General features: G+C 37.0%; 1 protein-coding gene and 1 long non-coding RNA gene across 2 annotated transcripts; one reads left to right on the forward strand and one right to left on the reverse strand.

Annotated features, from left to right (window-relative positions):
* Positions 1-214: 214 nt before the first annotated feature.
* LOC114141245 (uncharacterized) lies at positions 215-20,770 on the reverse strand. The gene is made up of 3 exons (XR_003594804.1): positions 20,642-20,770; positions 2,681-2,687; positions 215-225 (listed from the first exon to the last, which is right to left on the reverse strand). It is a non-coding gene; the product is annotated as an uncharacterized LOC114141245 (long non-coding RNA).
* On the forward strand, positions 3,841-5,945 carry fam43b (family with sequence similarity 43 member B). Its single transcript, XM_028011733.1, has one exon. It carries the CDS (start codon positions 4,002-4,004, stop codon positions 4,977-4,979), a length of 978 nt encoding a protein of 325 aa, XP_027867534.1. The 5' UTR covers positions 3,841-4,001; the 3' UTR covers positions 4,980-5,945.
* Positions 20,771-21,787: the final 1,017 nt, after the last annotated feature.

Raw genomic sequence — 21,787 nt, forward strand, 5'->3', positions numbered from 1 at the left:
ACGTCATGATCAAAAACATATACTGGCTATGCAGTATAAGAATTAAGTTGATGTTGCAAATTTTTTATTATTATTTTTCTGCTGTATTTCACATGTAAACTCAGAACCGCCTCCTTTGCACCTCTCCTGAGTGAGACGGAGCACAGGCACAAGGGGAGGGACGCAGCAGACGACATATTCAGTTCTAATTGGATATGCTAGTTTAAGGCAGGTCAGTGAAACATGCTTCATTTCAGCTGAGTGGCTAGAGATTTATTTCAAAGGAAATTACTCATTTTTCTGATGACGCTAAGTAAAATGTCATTTTTTCTGGAAAAATATGTCTTGGTCAAGACATGATGGGTGGATGTTTGAAAGTGTGAATAAAAGCATTTTCACATTTACAGTTTAACAAAAAAAGCATTAGGCCTAAACTTTGCAGCCTTAAGAAAACCATTAAGCAGAAAAATTAATTGAAACACTAAGCAAAGCTTTCATACACAATTTCATCAGTGCAACATTTCTGAGTGGGCTCACTCTTTTGTTTTTCAATCTGTTACTTTCGGATCCAGTATCTAATCAAGCCAGGGGTTGGATGCGTCTGTCTTTTTCACAGTTTCAATTTTCCAGGGAGCAGAAATGTTGGCCTCCGGTGTAATAGAAAAATCTCACGTGGTCTGAGTGAAGATTGGCAGACACAACCTATTTTTCTCTGTCAAAGGCTTTACAAAACTGCTTTGCAACTGGAGTGACTCATCATTCAGGGTCCTGCTATTCAGCAGTGATGATTCATCCAACTTTACAGATGAACATCAATCTGTTGTAAAGGTTTTCAGCAAAACTAGGTAGATGAAGTGAGACATGGATCTAGACTTCTCCAGTGTAGCCTATAAGATTTTTTCATTTTCAAAATCTGATGAACCAATACGTTTTAATAACATTTCAAGACTAGGACTGGGTGTACAGAAGTTGAAGAAAGTAATAACTTTAATTATTCTTGTTGTGAGCAACTTTATTGGTGTGCCGGTAGAAACAAATCCAATAAGCAATAATGGGAAGTAGTATCCAATATTCTGAGTTAATATTTCAAACTAAACAGCTGCTTAGGGCCATTACACCAACACACTTCCAAGAGTATTAGTAATCACAGAAATTGGGTTAATGTTGTACAATTAGGAAGTTATTGTCATCTAAAAGACAAAAAATGTTTGTTTGATTTTTAACATTTAACTAAAGTCCTGCTTAGGGCTTACAACATTCCCAATTTTATTTTTATGTTTTTTCTTTTTCTTCCAATAGATATACAATTATATGCATGAACTGTGCTTTATAGATTTTATGCTGCATTATTTTTACGTTGCAAAGTTTCCCAGGTTGGTGAAATATGTTTAGATGCCAGAAAAAGATTTTCTTGCTGAAATACTTCCAGAACTTTCAGAACACTATTGAAAAAACTTCTCAGATTAAATCGCAAAAAAATAAAAAAAATATCTATCCAGAAAGAGACCATAGTAAAAGGCAAATCACCCTGAAGAAAATTTAAAAATCAGAGAAGAATGTTTGTCAAATGACAGGAAAAAACAATGATTTCCCTTAGAGACAAAGTTTAGTGACTTTATTTGCAAGAAATCTTCACTCAATGTTATTTTTCTTGTATTTCAATTACGTATTTGAATAGTGAATAAATATTTCCACTTTTTTTATTAGAGGGCCAAGCAGTGACCTCCACAACACATAATGCATGCCTTATGTGCGTTATGTGCAATTTCTGAACTTCTTAGCATGAAGTAATGGGACTTTCCAGTCCAAATCTCCTCAACCATAGCAGGTCAAATATATAACAATAACAATACAACTCTAGTAGTGGTTGTGAAACACGTTTGACCTACTGCTGCTGTGGTAGCTGTTCAGATTCTGTATTGACGGTGCAAAGTGGCTGCTACCAAAAGGAAATATCAGCTATTCTTTGGCTCCGAAAAATATGAACTATAACTGTTAGCATTTAAACTCTGAATCTGATGTAACCCCCATAAACTATGCTGATCTGTCTGTACAGTATTTTTAATGTATTTGTTTGTTAGTTCTTAGAATGTCCTGTAGAGGGCACTAGACCCACATTTCTCCTGTGTCGGTACGAGAAGAAGAGTAAAGAAGAGGGAAGAAGAAAAAAAAAGGCAGACTAAGCACATTTCAGCAGAAGTAGAGAAGTTACTACGCATAAGTGCTGCTGTGATATGAAAGAAATCTGTTTATTTTGAACTGGATAATGTACATTCTGTTCTGATAGTTCTCCGCTGAGTCTGTTGTTTTATTTTCAGCTGCTCACTTATGCAGAATGGCTACCTAGCCAGTTTTTTTCGAACTGGAAAAAAAACCAACCGGAGTATAAAGTGTCGCTCTGTAAGCAGCATAGCTCTGTGAAATGAGACTGTTTATGATGAAGTGATGTTTATTAAGTCATTTCTTTATTACTGAGCGTTTTTGGTTTATTTTAAACGCTAATTTGATTTTTACTGAGAAGTAATTGAAAGATTTCTATGATTTCCGTATACCTGCATGATCGGTTAACGCTCCGATACCTGAACGAGCCAGTGTAGTTCCAGAAGCAGGAGGGTTCCGCCGCCATCTTTGTGACTCGGACTGAAGCCTGGAAAGACGGAGGTCCTGGTGCTGCTGGAGCTGGAAATTTTGCGTGGACAACAGATAAGCTTATTGAACAAAAAGGGGGGCCCCAAATCTTTTTTTTATTCCACAAACTATTTGTTCATGAACATTTTCATAACGGACAACTTATGTGCACATTGACTGAACTGACTGACTGAACTGTTATATTGAAGGACTAACTGGAATATGTAATTTCTTTTGTTGAAATAAGCTTTAAAGCTACTGTTTAAAAAAACTACCCTCAATTTTCTATATATTAATCTGATATTTTTATATAAGGGTGGACAATTAAAGTTTTATACCTTAATTTTATTAAGGTAATTAGTGTTACCTGGATAATTATTTTTTTGTGGGGAAAGAAAAATAAACTTGAGTTGTTAAAACTTGTATGCTTATCATCCTCCTGTGTGACCCTAGAACAAAAGTAACTTTCCTACTGAATTTATTGCTAATTAAATTAAGCAGTGGTTACACTATAATTTAGTAATTATATTGCTGAGTCACATTTTTAATACTGACATTAATTAATATGTTACATTATTGCTTGTTCACCATATACATTGTCACTTTCCATTTCGATGGACATGTTTTAGACTTGTTTCTAACAATAATGGCTTTGTTAGATGTATATTGCAGATCCAATCAATCATAGACAATATAGTGTAAAAGAAGTTTTGCTGAGTTGGTTGGGGGTCTGCTTCACTGGGAGCAGGAGCCCCAAATCAAATTCTGCTGAGGGATCCAATAAACTTTTTAACAGGCTTTGGCTTAAATGATTGAATGAGCCGACGCTTCTGGTTCTGCATCTAATGTTTTGGACTCGCCTTTAAACTAATACTGCTGATACAAAAAGACGTATAAGTAAGTAATTATCAAATAACAAAATGATTAAAAAAAATACACTTATCAAGGAAACAACATAAAACTTTCTTCACCAGTCTTGAATAATATAATACAACTGCAATAAATTCTTGTATTTGTAAAAAGCTTAGTGATGCCTCAATTTGGAACTGAGAAGATAAAAAGCACTTTGGTAGGAAGGTGTATGAAAGCAAAACAATGAAGCATGGAAAGGGAGATGATGTTGAGAGCTGGTCTAAGACTCCTGCGCTGGTCAGCTCTGCATGATGCAGACTAAAGAGGAGAGAGAGGAGGAGGAGAGAAAGGAGGAGCGAGAACAGGAACAGACTGCCTGAGCTACACAGCGCTCAGTCTCTTCTCTGAGCTTCGCAGAGCTGCTTGTCTTTGTGCTTCTTTTTTTTTTACTCTTTCGCCCACAACGCTGTTCAAACATTTTTTTGCCTGAACTGACAAGATTTAAAGAAGCAGGCAGAGGGTGTTACTTTTCCTTCTGCACCATGTTACCCTGGAGAAGGAATAAGTTTGTTTTGGTGGAGGACGATGCCAAGACTAAGCCCAAGAGTCTGGGAACAGGGCTGACCTATCACTCCATCCTCTCCTCTCTGCTGCGCTCATGTCCAGACTTGCTCCCTGACTGCCCCTTTGACTGGGTGGGCAGCATCTTTCACACCAAACGGCAGAAGGTGGAACTCAACAAAGAGGAGCCCGTTTACAACGTGCGTTACCTTGGGAGTGTGGTTACCATTACGGCAAAGGGAGACGGCTGCACTCAGGAGGCGGTGGCCAAGATCTGGGCAAGGAGCAACTACGGGGAGCAGAGTGTCAAGATGAGGTTGACGGTGGGGTCACAGGGCATAAGAATGAGTGCTGACAAATCTGGGAAGAAGAAACCCATCCATCTGTACTCTCTGAACAGAATCACCTACTGCGCAGCCGACCCATGCCGGCCCAAAATCCTGGCTTGGATCTACAGGCACCAGGTGAAAAACATGGCAGTGGTGCTCCGGTGTCACGCCGTGCTGGTCAGCAAGTCAGAGAAAGCCCAAGCTATCGCCCTCAGCCTCTACCAGAGCGCCACCTCGGCTTTCAGCGAATTCAAGCGGCTGAAGCGTCAGAGCGATTTCCGGCACCGCCAGCAGCAGCTGCTGGGCGAGGAAGCGGTGCCCCTGATGCCAATTAGGAGGCTGCTGAATGGGCAGTGCCACTACAGACCGCCTGCTGAAAACCCGGGCACCACCACCCGCCTCTGCTCCATCACAGAGGAGGAAGAAGAGGAGGAACAGGACAGTAGAAATAAAAACAACAAAGGGAAAGAGGAGAAGGAGAAGCAGAAGGTCCTGACAACAAACACAGACCCGACTCAGTTACTATCAGAGCTGGACATTGGGGACATCGCCCGACTGGAGCAGTGCCAAATCAACTTTGTCAGCGACAGCAACAACAATACGTTCACATTCATGACCTCTCTTGTGTGACTGTGATGTAGTTTGCGGAAAGCAGCTCTCCAACTCAGTAAGACATTCCTCTCTTTGCCCTCCACCAGCGCCCCGCTCAGGCTCCTCTGTCCATGTCTGTGCAACGTGAAAGTGTTTTTACCAGAAACTTCTCCCACTGTCGCGTGGAGGCGACGGTGCGATCCTTCAGTGGGAGCAATTTTTCTTCCTCCCAGATGGCTCCGAGGTTTGGCTGTAGCAGTTTAGGGAACTGCTTGTTTACACTTGAGGGCTAACACACAGACCGACAACAGCACAATGACGAACGAGGACAGTTGTTCACAAGAGCACCAACGATGCTGAGATAGCTTTACATGGGTCTCATATCGAGGAGAATTTTCTTTTTACTTTTATGTGAGGAAAATTAAAGCAGCGTTTACCAGCAAGGACTTGTAATAGTTTTTTCAGGGAGGCTTCTTTGTAAATTTGTACATTTTTCTATTCTGACTGAAGTATTTATTATGCTTTTACAAATGGTCAAGGACGATTAACAGACAAGGCTATAATTCAGGAGGGAAGCCATTGAGTTGAAATCTATATTCTTGCCGTTTGTTACCATGCATGGACAAGCCTCCCATCCTCTGTTTTTCGTCTCTGATCCTTTAGCTCTTAAAAATCAACACTGTGATTAAAATTGTATGACCAAGGGAACATCCAGAAATATTCATGCGCCACCTTACTGTTTATGTCTTGTATTTTCAACATACCAGTATATCAGTGTTTTTCTGTGACATGGCTTCATCTTTTTTGAGTTTTACAATTGCGTTTGTTTTTCCATGAGCCCTTGCAAAAACGGACACAGACCCTCGACGCTTAACTCAATCTATTGTTTTCAAAGATTAGCTTTCTTAACTGTGCTCTCTGTGTGCTACTGTCTCTAGATGCTTTGTAATAAATATAAGATGAAGCTATTTATTTTCCAAATGCGCTGAATAAAAGTTGCGCTCACTTGGGCTTCTTTCTTGAATTCTCAGAGGGAGAATATTTCTAGATTCCATCAAAGAGATTTTTCAGATGAATGCAGCAGCTCTGCGTTGTTCTGCTGTGCATTTGCATGTTTGTGATGTTAAATGGCCTACCAGCCCTTCAGTGGCACCATAGCCACCCCTATTTTTATGCATGAATTTAAGATAGGAAAGGATAATGAGCAATGAGTTGAAACCTTAATTACAAACCCATCTAAAACTAATTTGAGTATAGCTTCCTGTAAAAAAAAACAACCTGAAAACATTGAATAAAAGTACCATTGCTTCAGGTTTTCACTCAAGAATTTTCAGCAAAGATTTGTTTAAAAATTTTAAAGCAATATTTACAACATTGTTGCTCCTGTAATAATATTGATTACTAGAGATATATTAATGTACTCTATGATATTTATCTAGCCATTTCATGTACTCAGAACAACAAATTAAAAATATGCTTTTTTAAAATAAAGATATTTTAGCAAAATTATGAGTTAATTGCAACTTCAGTCACTTAAAATGAAATAAAATACAGGGTCAAGTAAAGACTGTTTTTAAGAGATATAAAAATATGGAATAAACACTAACTGAATTTGATAGATGCACTTACATACTTATTATGTAATTATGGTTAATTAGTCAGGCTAAGTTAGCTAGCCTGACCTCTGCTTATCAGATGTATTGCTATCGACAGCTTTACTTACAAAAGAGCAATCCCTCAATAGGAGTAATGGGTGCCGTCTTTTAGTTTCAAGCCCATAGCGCTCTGAGAAATGAGAGTGACCTGTCTGATAGTGCACAAAAACAGGGAAAGGAGGGGCAACTGCGCCGAAAAACTCTGGAACGTTCTCCAGCATTTTATTAAATAAATTTAAACCATAGTGCAGAGGCTAAGAAGTGACAAAATTAAATAAATACATCAGTAAATAATTTATTTGACAGTTAATTAATTAAATAGGTCATTACATCATTGCAGATCATTAAATAAATGTATATTTTAATTATTCCATGGTTTTTGTTCCTGCAGCGTCACCATAAAATAATTCAATCAAACTCAAGGGGCGGGGTAATCAGCAGTTGCTTTAATTATGTATTTATTTATTTAATTTTGTCCTTTAAAATCCTCCATATTACAGGATATAGGCATGACAGAAAATTTTAATGGTTCTGACATTTAAAACCTTCAGACTGGTCCATGACTTATTTAAACACAACAGCTACATAAGCATTCATTTGCCATGAGTCTTAAAATTCAGTGATTTTATTTTTCATTATTTATCCGTAAAATAATTCCAATTTGACTGAAGTCTTCCTTCGATTAAGTAAAGAATACAAAATAAGCTTGGCAGCGTTAAACACCATGAAACACAAGAGTTAAAAAATGCTGTGAAAGAGTTAAGAGAGAAGTGATGTTGTGATGACTTCCTGAAAGATGAGTTTCAGAAAGAGCAAGAGTTTTTGAGGCGTTTAATTACAAAGTCAGATTTCTTTTAAATCATGTTTGGTATATCAAATATTTTCATACTATAGCAAATAATGTATAACAAATGTAACATGATTGTGCTATATAATGAAAGTACACGCCTGTAAAATATGTAATACTGCCCCTTTAATACCACTGTAAATACCCCAAAATGTCTCTCTATTGATTTTTCTTATCCATCCTGACTGAGCTAGATAGAATCTGCACAGAAGAATGGTAGAAAATCTTAGAAAATTATGTTTATTGAAACCTCAGGTTTGTGCCAAAGGTATGTCAACTAAATATGAAGTCAAGGCCCCCCCGGTCACCCCTTACAAATCTTTCTGAAGTCACACCTCCTTCACGTCTAACATTATTACTTTAAATATCTCTGCTCCTATGAGCTTTAAAAAGTCAGGTTTTTTTGCCTCTAGAAAAAAGATGTTGGTGCCAAGCTGCCAGTCACTTTCAATCCATGTTAATGTCACTTGATAAATTTCTGTAGGCCTTGTGCTTGCTTTCTATTGCTTAGCTGTGAAGGCAGCAATTAATCAGTGCACTGAAATGTTCGGGGAATGAACATAAAGCACCTGCCTCAGCAGGACGGTTGTCAACCTCTGCAACTGCGCTAAGTGATCCAAAACGGGGACAAAAGGAGCTTCATTCACCCCCAACCTTTTTATTTCCAACATTATCCATTTTAATGAAGAGGGTCTTTAAGCTGACTTACAGAAATAAAGATGAAATCCGTGCAGTGTATATATGTGAGGTGGATTTGTGCTGTGGTGGTGTGCCCCTGAGGAATTTATTAGCATCAGCAGGAATAAATGAATATTTCATGTCCCATATTTCAACATATCAGCACATATTGCACGGTAGTAAATATCTAAATTCTGTGAAGTTATTTCAGCCCAACCCAATTTATTTATAAAGCACTTTTAGAAACAACATATAACTGACCAAAGCATTGTACATTATAGCGAATAAAGTCTAAACAGATGTTAAACACTGGTAGACAACTCCACAAATTTGGTAGAACAATGTGTTGAACATCAGGGACAAAGTCTTCAAAAATAATTTAAATGGCAACTATTAATGCAAATTCATCAATTTCAAATTTGGAAAATAATGAATTTCCTCAATTATTTACCACAAATCGGTTAGAAGACCGATCACTTTAACATTTTGCATATTTTCTTCTTTTCTGACCAATCACTGCAATTCTTTGACCAATTCTCTTTGTCCCTTTCTAATTTAACTTCCTGTTTAACAACATTTCTTGAAAGCCAAACCTGCAAAGTCATCTTTAAACGCACCACGGGTGTATACGTGGTGACCTGTGGATCTGATCACTAAGGCGAGTCCTGCAGCTGAACCAAGTTGCACAGTCAGTAGCTGCATTTCCACAACAAAATTCTGTTGTTATTACGCTAATGTCAAAAAGACACAATTTCGCAACTGCTGTGTTTCCATTAAAATAAGAAACGCAATTAAAATCACACGTGAATAATACGTTCATGCGATAATTTATTAGAAAACATGCTGCGCCATAATCCTTTTACCACTTCCTGTCGTCTTCGTCTTTCCCGCCTGTAGTAAAATCTGATTGTTGATCACATGACTCATGTAATAAGTGCAAAAATGAAGTCAGAATAAAGCTAAATCTGAGAAGTTGTGCTCATTGTTGTCTTCCACATATTTGAAAGAAATCTTTATTTTCACAAGTCAGAGAGGAGACATTAAACCCTAGACAAGAAGCAGCATAACTTTTAAGATAAGGAGGATTTATAATTCAATGCAAGGAAAAAAAGAGGGAAAGGGAAAGTTATGTGCAACATCGTCAACCTTTTTGTAAGACCAGGTTTTGGCAAAAATGAAGCTAAAAAATATCGCAACTTTGATTGCGACTTTTTGAAAAAGGTCCCACATATTCAGTGATTTTAAAAATCATTGCAACATCCTGGAGGGGCTGAACCGTACATCCATCCACTGCCAAAGGACTAATTAAAGGACTGTTAAGTCATGTTTTTGAACTGAAGTTTCCAGCATGGATTTGAACCCAGGTTGTTCAAAGGCAACAGAGTTAGCAACCACACCATCACGCAGGCCCCATTTAAAAACAAACCAGTGTTTTAAATAAATCAATTCTTCAGCACACAGGGAGACACTGGAGAGCAGATAGAACAGGAGCAATGTGTCTTCGCTTGTGTGATCGAGTTAGAAGACAAAAAAATTATGTTTCATAACAGAACATGAAACGCTGTTTGATTTGAAATTTCTTTTTAGGAAAGCTGCTTTTGAAGAGGGATAGGTTCTGCTTTGTTGACGTGTGAGACAGTGAGAACATGTTTGGTTCAATCCAGTGAGAACAATCTGGAGACGGATTGTTCCGAGGGAATCCTTTGAGCTGGAACTTGCCTGATCAATACTTTTCTTCCCCTCGTAACACACCGCTCCTGATGGAGGAATGAATCAAAAGAAACATAAAAAGGGATAGATTTCCTTCTGCCATCTACCCATCCAGAGAGAGGATAAGTAGAGAATCTCAATACTTAGTTTTATGCATTTTAATCTTCGCCTCTGTGATACGATCCTGCAAACATGGTGCTCTAATGGCAGAAATGTGTGCAGCCACCTGCAAATGTTATGTTAATATGGTATGGGGTGGTTTGCAGAGAAGCTACAAGGATTTTATGCAAACATAAATCAAGAAGAGGGAGCAGATGGCAGATTGAAGTTACATCTTCCAGAATAACAAGGGGCTCAAGCCCAGATATGCAGCTTGTTAGGATTTTTCCCCATATCAGCTGCAACACAGAAACCTTATCAAACGACACATACAGCCATACTGTGACAGTTCAAAAAGGTGCATATTTCTGTTCATCTGGCTGCAAACATGCATCTGCTCGGCAGCTTCTACATCCTAACACTGCGTCTGTGAAGCTACACAAGGCTGTGAGTGACAGCACCACAGGTCCAATTATCCCTATCACGGAGGGAAGAAACTAACTGTTTTCCACAGCTGCTGGCAGCAGGTAGAGCTCTGATTTGTTCCAGTTAGAATTAAGCCTGGGGAAAAAAAATTCTGCAAGCTGTCCAAGGAAGCACACTGAGGATCAGTGAGACAGCTCAGCAACTGGGCACATAAAATTCAGGGTAAAAATAGAACATAATGTGTGCTTTCAGAGTTAATGTTGCAAACTGGAAGAAAACTTACGTCCTTTCTCTAAATATTCATACAGTTTTGTTTTTTGCCTTCTGAATGTCTGATTCTGGACCACATTCATCACAAATCGCTGCTGCTTGTAGCTACTCAACCTCTGGTTTACACTCTCTGAGGCACATGTTGAAGTAGAGATAGAGGGACCAAAATGATATTTACTTCCACATATTTACCTGCAAACAAATTAATCCTGAAGATACAGTAAGAGTTCCAAGTAAACAAAAAAACTACCACCAGAAATGCCGAGGTAGGTAATGAATAAGAATGGATACATTAGGATTTGCTGTGAAGAAAAGCCAAAAGCAAAATGTTGCATATTGTGCATATTCCAAATAGGGCATATTGAGTTTTGCTCAGCAGCACTGTGAAAATTTAACAGATGCAAACCAAAGTCAAACACTCAAACTGTAAGCTGTATGTTTGGGATTCTTCTACTTTGAATTATATCACACAGCTTATCAACACCGACATAAAGAAATGGCAGCTCAATCAAAGATGTCAAACAAGTTTCACCCTGTGCCACTACACACAACTACACACCATTTATCTAGTGAGAATAGGGGAAGAGTTAATACAATAAAATGTTTATTGCCTTGCTAAAAACAACACAGTTAGCAATGCATGAAATTAAGCAAAAACTTTGAGATTTAAAATCAAGCCTTATGTCTTGTGTGTGACTTTTGCATCATGTTTCTTTTGACAAAGGTAAATTATCACTCTGCTGCGTCTTTGCACACAGGAGGAGTGCATTGTTTTTTTTTCCAAGTGCTGCTGATAAATTCGTGATGATAAAACTGCAGTATAGAACAGCTTTACTGCTCATCTCCACACTCCTTTCTGCTGCAGATTTTACTGAAAAGGAAGCACACAAAACATCCACTGCTGTTGGAAACAATGGATGTACCATTAAATATGCCCAAATGACCCTTTACGAGATGAGGAAAATTTTCTTTTCCTCATCACTTTACACAAAGCAAAACCAAAAAGGGGAAATATAATGACCCCATCAAACACTTCTTGAGATTTAATATCACAGGCGACACAATGAGAGGAAAGCAACAACCACTCGCTCCTTGACGTCACTGTGGGGCCATTAGCCACATTAATAATCAGGAGCATAGGTTTAGGTTTGTGTTTCTAACGTGTCTTTAAAGGGACTCAATTGAAGGCACTGCTGATTATGTCCTTCTGGTGTCTTTGTTATTATTTTTTTCTTCTTTTTTTGCAGCTGTGGTAATGCATGTGTCGCCTGCTTTGTTGATTCCAATCGCACAATCCAGTTCCATCAATCCCGCCTGACACCTTGGTTGTGTGCTGACTGAAGTAATTATATTCTGACGTCAAGAGCCCAGAGCTAAATGTCAAGAGTAAAATACATAGGTCATAAATAAGCTCATGTCAAAGGGTAGGCTGGCAGACAGATTGAAAGGGTGTAATTTAAAGCTTGCATTGAGATGATGCTTAGGATCTTTTTATGTGTAAAGAGACTTCCACATGAGATCCTAACTATTTACAACAAAAGTATTTTTTATTGTTTTTGGACTTGGTGTTATTAATTAATTAATTTTTTTGCAGAAAAGACCATTTCACCACGCCTGCTACTGGTTTGTAACATCTATCTTATGCTTCTTTGTTCTGCTAATAAAGATGTAATAGCAAGATGGACAAAAAAAAAAACCACAATCCAATTACATACATATATCATATCATGTGAATTTTTAAAATGTTGTGAAAAATTAAAAGCTAATTAGGCGTATTTTCATCTACTGGTTTGGAGTGAATCAAAAGTCTTCCCTCATAAAGACTCATAATTACAGCTGAATACCAAATAACTAATTAGAACTCAACCACAATGTCAATGCTGCAACTAACATCTATTCAGTGAAGCTGATAATCAAACTGAAATATTATCATATTGTGCAAAGAGCAAAAAAGAAAGGTGATAATTTTTGAAGGGAGGATAAACCGATATGGGGAGGTTGTCTAAACTAAAGAGAACATTTCTGGCCGGGAATGGAGTTAAAGATTTTCCTGATACAGATGAATAGCTCAGATAATTGCAAGTTTTTCTTGCAACAGCTACAGTGATGCATCGGCAGACACTCTTGTGATCGGCTCCTGACCAGGAACCTGAAGCAAAATGTTTGAAATAATTAGTTTGAGTCATTGCATTGTCTTTTGTTCTGTTACCAAAACTTTGAAAGACAAAAACATTGATTAAAAAATGCCATCGGAAATCTTAAATAAGGAAAAAAAGACGCTGATGAGAATTTTTAAAAACACGTTTCTGGCTGTCGCTTTGAATGTAGCAGATAAGAATTGCATCCATCTTATCTTCTAACTCTCAGCGGGAAAATGTCAACACATTCCTTCCAGAAACGCAATCCGTGAGCGATTGTGTCTCCCCTTTAGCTTTTCCAGCGTCAGATTAATAACATTCACCAGGTAGCATTAAACATTATCTACTCCCCCATATGTCTGCGTTTCCATCTATTTGAAGCTACTGCTACAGATGTCATTTACCTTCCTGCGACGGCCTTTCTTTATATTTAGCTCTTACAAAACTGTGTGGAGCAAAAAGAAAGTAATGGGCTACAATTATCATCACCCAGTGTTCGCAGGAACAGTGGAGGTGTGCTTGACATTGGACCCGTGGCTCTATGGGTTCAGTTAGATGTTCTGTTTTTAGTTCTACGAAAGGTATGACTAATATGATGACCAAACGGAAGCACTTTGAAAGGAAGTTTTGCAGAAAAGAAGAAAACAAGGCTCAAGAAGGAAGGAAAGAAATAGTCCTATTTACCCCCGCAGCATTTCTTTGGTCAGAAAGGAGGCAATCAGTCCTGCATCCGTTTGTTTCCCAGCTTCCCATTACCCAGGGAGCGCTGAAACAAGACTCGAGAGAGCAATCACTTAGGCACACAGACACACAATCAGAAAAAAACTGGGACGAACTATACACACATATGCACATAAAAGACTGGGGCCATCTCATTTAGTGTTTTGAGAATGAAATAAGTGTTTTTCTCCCTCTAAAGATCTACAGAGAGTGGCAGGTGGATAAAAGGGCAGTGGAGTGGGTGGACTTGGCCAGCATGTGAGTGGGTTGGCACATGCCACAGAAAAGGCCTTGTGTGGACAAGAGCCAGTCACAGCCACAGTTCCTGAACAAACAAGGATGCACAAAACACAAAAGTCTGGTCCTCTGCAGCTTCATACTGCTTCATATTGATGATAATGCTGCATTACTTATATTTATATAAATACACAGTACAGTACATACTGCTAAAAAAAAATAAAGGAAACACTTTTAGTGTTAAACACCTGTTTAAGTGTTCCCTTTATTTTTTTGAGCAGTGTATATAATTTTATTTTATTATAGTTGGAATAAAAAAAACTCCAACTACTTTTTATTTGCCTTGTCTTCTGAAAAAATAAATTAAAAAAGATACTAATCATAAATAAGTAAAGCAAAAGCAATTCCAGTTAAATATTTTTTGTGGACACTAATTTTGTACAACGTATGCTTTCTTTTATAAATCTTGAAAATGTTTGTACGTTCAGTAGAGAGCTTTTGTTTTGTCTGACCTCCATTATAATGATTGCAAAGCTTATTATCCTACAACCAATAGATGTATTCCACTGAATAAAAGATGGGACTGGCAGCCTTCTGCCTAATGAAGTCAGGCGAACAAGGAAACAAAGATAATTTGAGTCTAACAATGATGCATGTTATGGTCTGTAAACAAGGTCATAATTGGATTAGCATCCAACAGCCAGATTTTGTTTAAAACATGCACAACCACAACAGTTGGCGTATACTTCCTGTTGGACAGCTGTACGCTGAGTAATCACACATTTTTACTTTTGTCTCATTTAAATTAGAAATGTACATTTTTGCTGAATGCAAACATCTATTAGAAATCATGTTAGCAAATGTTCTTTGCTCTAATGCATCTGATTGCCTCTGTAAGAAGATTTCTGATGTTTGTTTCTGCTTTGTGATGTACATAGACATAAAGGCACGAATAGTTCATCCTATGGGGGCTGGTCTTGTGCAATTGACAAAATCAGCCTTGCAATCTGTGTTAAAAAGGAGTTGCCAAATATGTGAAGCACAAACAGAAAAATTAATGCAAGGCATTGGAAAAATAAAAACATCTGTCTTTTACAGAAGTTTACACACTCCTCATTAGCATGAATGTCATAATAATTTGAGTGATCCAGTGATATAGTTGAATTATTGTTGTTACAATTTCAGTAACTTTAAAAAACAAGAATCAGGAGATTTATTCTATCCTAACATCATACCTAGAAAATTACCAAATACATGTGCGTTTTGTGTGCCATGACCTCCACGTTATTACTCTGACCAGCTGAACTAACCTACCGTACATAATGATGAGTTTTCATCGATTTAAGAAAAACTTACATGATCTTGACAAAAGTGCTGATATTCTAATGTTTTTCAATATCAATATGCATAATGGTTTAATTTAAAGCTTTCTGCTATTTTGAAGAGTTAATTTTCTGACTTTATGTTTCAATTGGCCATTATGGGGATTGGACTCATGAAGGCACACAATTTTATCAATAATAACTGAAGAGGAACGCTTCAATTTACTGTCATTTTGTCCCAAAATGTTTTCTTTAGCAGAATAGAATGGTGTAGGATACGTGTCACAATAAAGGTGGACAAAAACCTGCTTGGTTGTGTGTAAACTTTTGATATCCACTGTTTATTCACGGGCAAGCCTTTTCCTTTTCCTTTGAGGTAAATGTCATGGTATCCATTTTGTCAGTTATGTTGCTACCACTGCATGACATGCCAACACCACTCTGAAACGCCGGGGGGGAAACATGAAATGGTCTCCCAATGAACCTGATGCAGTCGGTGTGTACACACGCAAGTGTACACACCGGCATTGTGATTCTAATTAATTCTAAACTCATCATCTCCCATATCAGCAAAACAGACAGCCATCTGATTGGATAACTCAAAAACAAACTAAGAATACCTTCCAGTCTCCTAAACCTGCTGTGCCTAATTATTTTCATCAAGCCTAGCCACTACCACCTGCAGGTAAGGACAGAAAGTATTCCATTTATTGCCTTGGTAATTATGTAACATAAACTGCTGTTTTCTGTTTTGTAAAGAAAACTTCACCCAATTGTTCAATGAAATGTTTCAACATTACTTTATTTATTACAGACTGTATGTAAACTGCCTAGAGAGATAAATTCTTACTAATGTATAACATGGTTCAGTACCTCATTGTGAATTCTTATTAGCCTTTGTAAGATGGTCAAATCGGCTGGACCAAAATCATTTTGTTTTAAACCACACAGCCATAAAAATTTACAGACCATACTAAAGAGGGTCATGTCGATGTCATTCGTAACAGAGTAATTTGTCAAATTAAAGCTACAAACATCAATTTGGTTGTGATTTTAACTTGTGATGATGTAGAGGAGTTTAAGAGACTGGTGGTTGTTAAATGCCCAATTTGAAACAAATGTCTGTCAGCTCAACATCAAAACTTTATATATGTAGATATAATTTTTATATATATAAGAAATTAATTTCAATATTATTCATGTTAGTGTAACCCATGTCAGATCCAGTCTCAAGTAGGGCTGCAGCTGGCGATTATTTTAATAATCAATTATTCTGACAATTAATCGAATAATGTTTTTTTACACATTCTGCCGATTTCTCATTTAAACACTCAAGCCTTTTTATACAATATTAGAAATACATAAAATATGCAATTCAACTCCTTTTATTTTGTAAACATGAAAATAAATATTTTATTGCTTAAAAACTGTCATCCCGACACGTTACTTTGTAACACGATAATGGAATGTCCTGAAGCAGCAAACGCACCATCTAATCTGGACAGCTGTAGATGCTGCCTGGAGTCTTCTGATGAGCGCCACCTGTAGGAGAAAATGACCCGAAGAGGACGCACAGGGAGCTTTATAGGGACAAAAACACCACCCGAAATTTTAGATAAAACAATATAGGGCTATTTTGGGAAATTAAGCACATTTTTCAATTTAAACTGAGCTGAAAACCTGCTGAGGGGGAAAAGAGGAAGTTGCCATGAAGAGGAAAACACGGTGGAAAGTCAGGTGAGCTAACCATGCTGTTATTGTTTTCACGTTCCTGTCTGAACCAGTCTGTTAGTTTCTTTGCCAACAACTCAAGTATCTTTAAAATATTTTATTTTACTCTATTTTTTTTTTTTTTTACAAACAACTACGCAAGTAGTTTGAAAGTGAACTGAGCAAGTGCTAATGGGCTCTTTGCACGCCAGCTTCCGCGTTCGGGGATAAGCTGCTCGGTCGCTTCCGGTCTATTGAAAATGACATTTTACACTGGATGCTTGCAGGTCTTGCCCAAGGTAAAAATTAATGATGTACATCGATCCGAAGCTCCAACAAGTAAGCTAGAGAAAGGTTTTAAGATGTACGCCTTGTCATACATTCACGGATATGAAGGTGAGTTTTATTTTCTTTAAACTTTGTGGCTAACATTAACTTTAGCTTATGCTAGTAGGCAATATTCTCGGAGATTTTTTTAATTTAAAAATGTGCTATTTAACTATCTAAACATTTTTGTTATCTGTACCCATGGGTACAGATAAAGAAGAATTTTTTATCATAATTGCAAAGTGTATGTTTATAGTACAGTTTTAGCTTAATTACTGCTCTCACTGTCTTCTTTCAGCAAATAGCCTTTTTTAAGCGTCTCTATATTGCAGTAAATGATTAATCGATTGCTAAGTTAGTTGATGATTTTTCAATAATTGAGTAATCATAATTAGCCAGATTAATTCTATCAGCATATCCTGAAATCCATTTACTTGCCAGGAAGTATGTTTGAAATTCTTTTATAATCTCAAAGAATGGTGTGAGCTTCTTCAAAAAACATTCATAATTTTACATAAAGGTACTTCTCTAGAAAGATAAAAGGAAAAATATAAATTTCTCACACACAATTCAACATTTGTCTTTAGGTGTTCAACACAGCTAGAATGAAAATTGATCTCTTGGTTAATTCACCCGTACAAGAGCAGACTTGTCAGTTTTATCTGCTTCAGCGACACGAGACAGATGAGTTGGATGGGAGCCGAAGAATTCAGTTGGGTACATATTGAAGGGTCGAGCTGTTTAATATTCTGCTTCGGAGTACAGAGAACAGACAGTGCCAGTGTCTGTGAGACTCGGACAGTGAGTCAGTGGCAGTATGCCTACATTGAGACTGAAATTAGAAAAGATGCTGCATATTCTGTAGGCTTTAAATCAGGTTTATGCATATGCATTTTTCCCAGATGCAGTCTTTTACCACGCATTTTGCTCTGTCGGGCACACTCATTCTGTTCTTTGATGTGCGAGCGTTAAACTATCCAAACTTTCACACAGCCCTGCCCTTCTGCAGCAGCTCTGTCCCTGCACAGAGCGTGTATAAAAACCGTATCGATGAACTGGATTTCAAAAATTATTCGTCATGACTAATGAAGTAACCAGGTCACTTATATAATTGCTAACTGTTGCAAAGGTGCTTATTTAATGTGTAAGAGTTTGAGTTTATACTAGGAAAACATACAATATGTGCAACACACTGAGAAATAAGAGGAGGAATCATGCTTTGCAAACACATCATCCAGAAAAATGATCACATAAAACATAATTTATGATATTTATTCTGAGCATCAACTCCCTTCAGTTTGAACAAATAAGATGCTGATTCAGCTCAGTTGCCTGGGAGATTTACTTTTGGACCCTAAGAAAAGGCTGGTAAAGCCAAGATGAATGGAGATGTTGTGGGAGAATCACAAATATGAGAGGGGATTTGCCTTACCTTGATTTTAGAACTTTTCTATTGAAGTTCATGAGTAAGCCATCTCTGTGCTACATTTATATACGTCTTCAATTGCATTTTCAACCGTTTCCAATCTGGTTTCAAAGCACTCTCTCAGTTAAATTTAGATCTGGATTATTATTGAGCCATTCTAATATATAAAAATGCTTTGATCAAAAACCTTTCTTGCTTGTCATATAAAGACTACATTCGATTGTCAAATAACCTATTAATTTGATAGTATATTTTATGTGCCATATGAAATGAAATATATGAAATTTCTAAGTATTTATTTAGAAAGTGCATGAGAATTAGAAGATGGAGCAATGTCATTATGGCCATGTGATGCAACCCTCAGGACTATCAGGGTTTTTTAGAAGCAATATATTGATTAATTTTTATGAATCATTTTCTCTTTTAAATTAATAATACTTTGATAGCTGTGCTAAAGCAACTTCAGAATGAATGAACATGAACCGGAAGTGGTCTGTCTTTACCGCAGCGACCTCATTGGACGTGTCGAGAGAAAAATAATCAAGAATAAAAAAAGACTGAAGTGATTTAGTCTTGCCAACAGCAGAGTTTATATAAAACCGGATTTTATTTTGATTTTACACTTCCTCTTATCAGCAAACTAATTTGCATATCAATTAATTACTTGCGTGGAGCTAAATATTTAGCTAAGAGCTAGTTGGCTAGCAAGCTAAATATTTAGTTTGCGTACTAAATATTTAGTCAGCAAGCTAAATATTTAGGTCTTTGCAAATGTTTAGGCTGGAAAATAATTTGCAAATTAAAAATTTAGTTTGGAACTATGACGATTATAAATGTATACCACAGTGAAGATATGAAATTTAAAAAATGAACAATAGAATACATTGTAAATTGTGATTTCAACACATAAAGTTGGGGAAAGGTTTATGGATTTTGAATACATTTACAGATTGCTCTCTTGCTCATTTAAATAAAAACATTAACTCTACTCATGTTAGCTAGATTAGTCCATTTCTTGCTACATGTTTGTACTTGTCCACATGCAAAGTAGGTGTCTGGTTATAAAAATGGCAGTGACAATTTTTAAAAAAGTAAAAATGGTGTTACTGCTTTAATGTGTTCATGAGATTAGTTCAGTTTAGATGTCTAATCTCTTCTCTGCTATTTGCCTGCTAGAATATTAACCAACTGTGTGTTAAACTGTATTCATGTAATCACTTTCTGCAAAGTAAGGCGAAAGTAAATTAGTTCCTGTGCTGCAGCATTACCATAAATAAACATAGTATTATATAATATGCTTACCAATCTGGAATTTTGGTCACAAGCTACATGGAGTCGAATAAAAATAAAATTTACTCCAGTGCCATTTGATTACTCTTTCTGTCTGCTGTGGTCACTTCTGTCACATTGGCAAAGACTCTTTTTTTTTTGTCTTGGTGCATGAAATGCCATCTGTGGAAATGTGATGCAGAGAGGAAATACAGTATGCCAGGAAGGTTGGTAAGGAAGTTTTGCATGGCCAAAATATAACTCCATTCATGCATGAACTGGGCTTTGCTCTGAGGTGGTGTTTTAATGTTTAGGGCAGTGCACCTCTTATTGACCAGTGTAAAGGAAGAAATATTTATTATTAACTTTGAACAAAACATTTGGCTCGTATCTTCCTTAAAAAGCCGGGTCCTCTCGGCGAGCAGCGGGGCAGCTGTAAAGCGAAACAACAACAAGGCGTGTTGACGTCACAGATCACAGAGTTTAATTCATACAAAGCAACGCAAGAATCAGTTAACAAAGCTGCAGAGGTACAAAGATATGCATTTTTCTCATAAAAATAAAAACAGACAAGGGAAAACAGACAAACACGAAACACAGACAAAAATGACAAAGGCGCGCCCTTGGAGAAAGTTTGCTGGAAAAAATGGAAACTCTCTGTATATTTCGGCGCTACGCGAGACTTTATACTCAAGAGGCGTTTCTGTTGTTCAACCAATCAGAGACCTGTTTCGGCTTCCAGAGAAACTCGGAACTCCCCATAATTTACGCCAAAGATCAAAGGCCATTTGCTCTCTGATTCAACAAAAGACCCAACAGCTGCATCCTGGCCTCCTGGTTTCTACGGTCATTTGGGTAAAGAAAAACATTTCACAGATACCTGTGGAATCCGGAGTCTCTCCCGTTATCTCTCCTTACATAAATTCTCAGGACAAACTTAAATCCAGTAATTTGGTTCAAGGAAAGGTTATCTTCACAAAACCCCATTTAGCATAAATCCTGAGCAATTTTCTAATAGTAAACAAAACATTTCATTGTAACAATTTCCATTTGCTTCTAATATTGTCACAGATAATACAGTTTTCAAATACATTCATCATTTTGTAGTTTAAAAATGGAATAATACAATCTTCAGTAAAAACATGGTATTAATATTTAGAAATTAAATGTTAGGGTTTCAATCTTTTGTTTTGATGGCTCTGTGCTCTGGCCTCAGCGAGAGGCCCCATTTGAGTGATCTGCATTTTGACCCCTGTTTGTCTGATTCAAAATAAGAGTGTCAGATGTACCTTTTTCTAAAAATAATCATTTTTTCTTAACACCAGGCACATAATATGAGACCCAAATATTAACCACGTGAAACAGAATATGTTCATTTAAATTTGGCTGATTTAATTTATATGAACTTGGATGTTTTCAGAAAATACTGAATTTGAACTCTGAAACTCATCACCTGTGTTATTAGCACTTTTATGTCATTTTACTTTGCAAGGGTAAAGATATTTTCATACTGTAGGAAAATACATCTCTTAATTTTGATCTTGCACCCAGAAAAACAATCTTTTCAATATACTCTCCACTTCAGGTAGAAGTACTGTACTTCAATTGTGTCATTTTTTATTTAGTTAAAATTAAACTTGTTTTTTTGTTTGTTTTTCTAGGGAGGGTAGGCAGGATAGTCTCACACAAAAGCAAAAGCTAAGTGTAGAGAGGACAATAACGACCCCACAGATGAAAGCCAGCAACAACCGAGAATGGTGAGAAAAGCAAAAACACTTTATTTTATGAATGGTTTCAGTACTTTGCACCAGCTATGAAAAACATGTTTGTAAAGGAAACAATTACAAGTTTTTTGCTGATAAGATGGATTCAATTACACCACCAGCCTCCTCCTTCAAAGTTCCCTGTCTACTGTGTTCTAACTTATTTTCCGTATTGTATTTAGAAGAATTTTTCATCCAACAAAAATTAAGGAAGCATACATTAAAAATCTTTTTAAAACATATTCTAGTC

This window comes from Xiphophorus couchianus, chromosome 24 (genome assembly GCF_001444195.1).
Source record: "Xiphophorus couchianus chromosome 24, X_couchianus-1.0, whole genome shotgun sequence".
Lineage (NCBI taxonomy): Eukaryota > Metazoa > Chordata > Actinopteri > Cyprinodontiformes > Poeciliidae > Xiphophorus > Xiphophorus couchianus.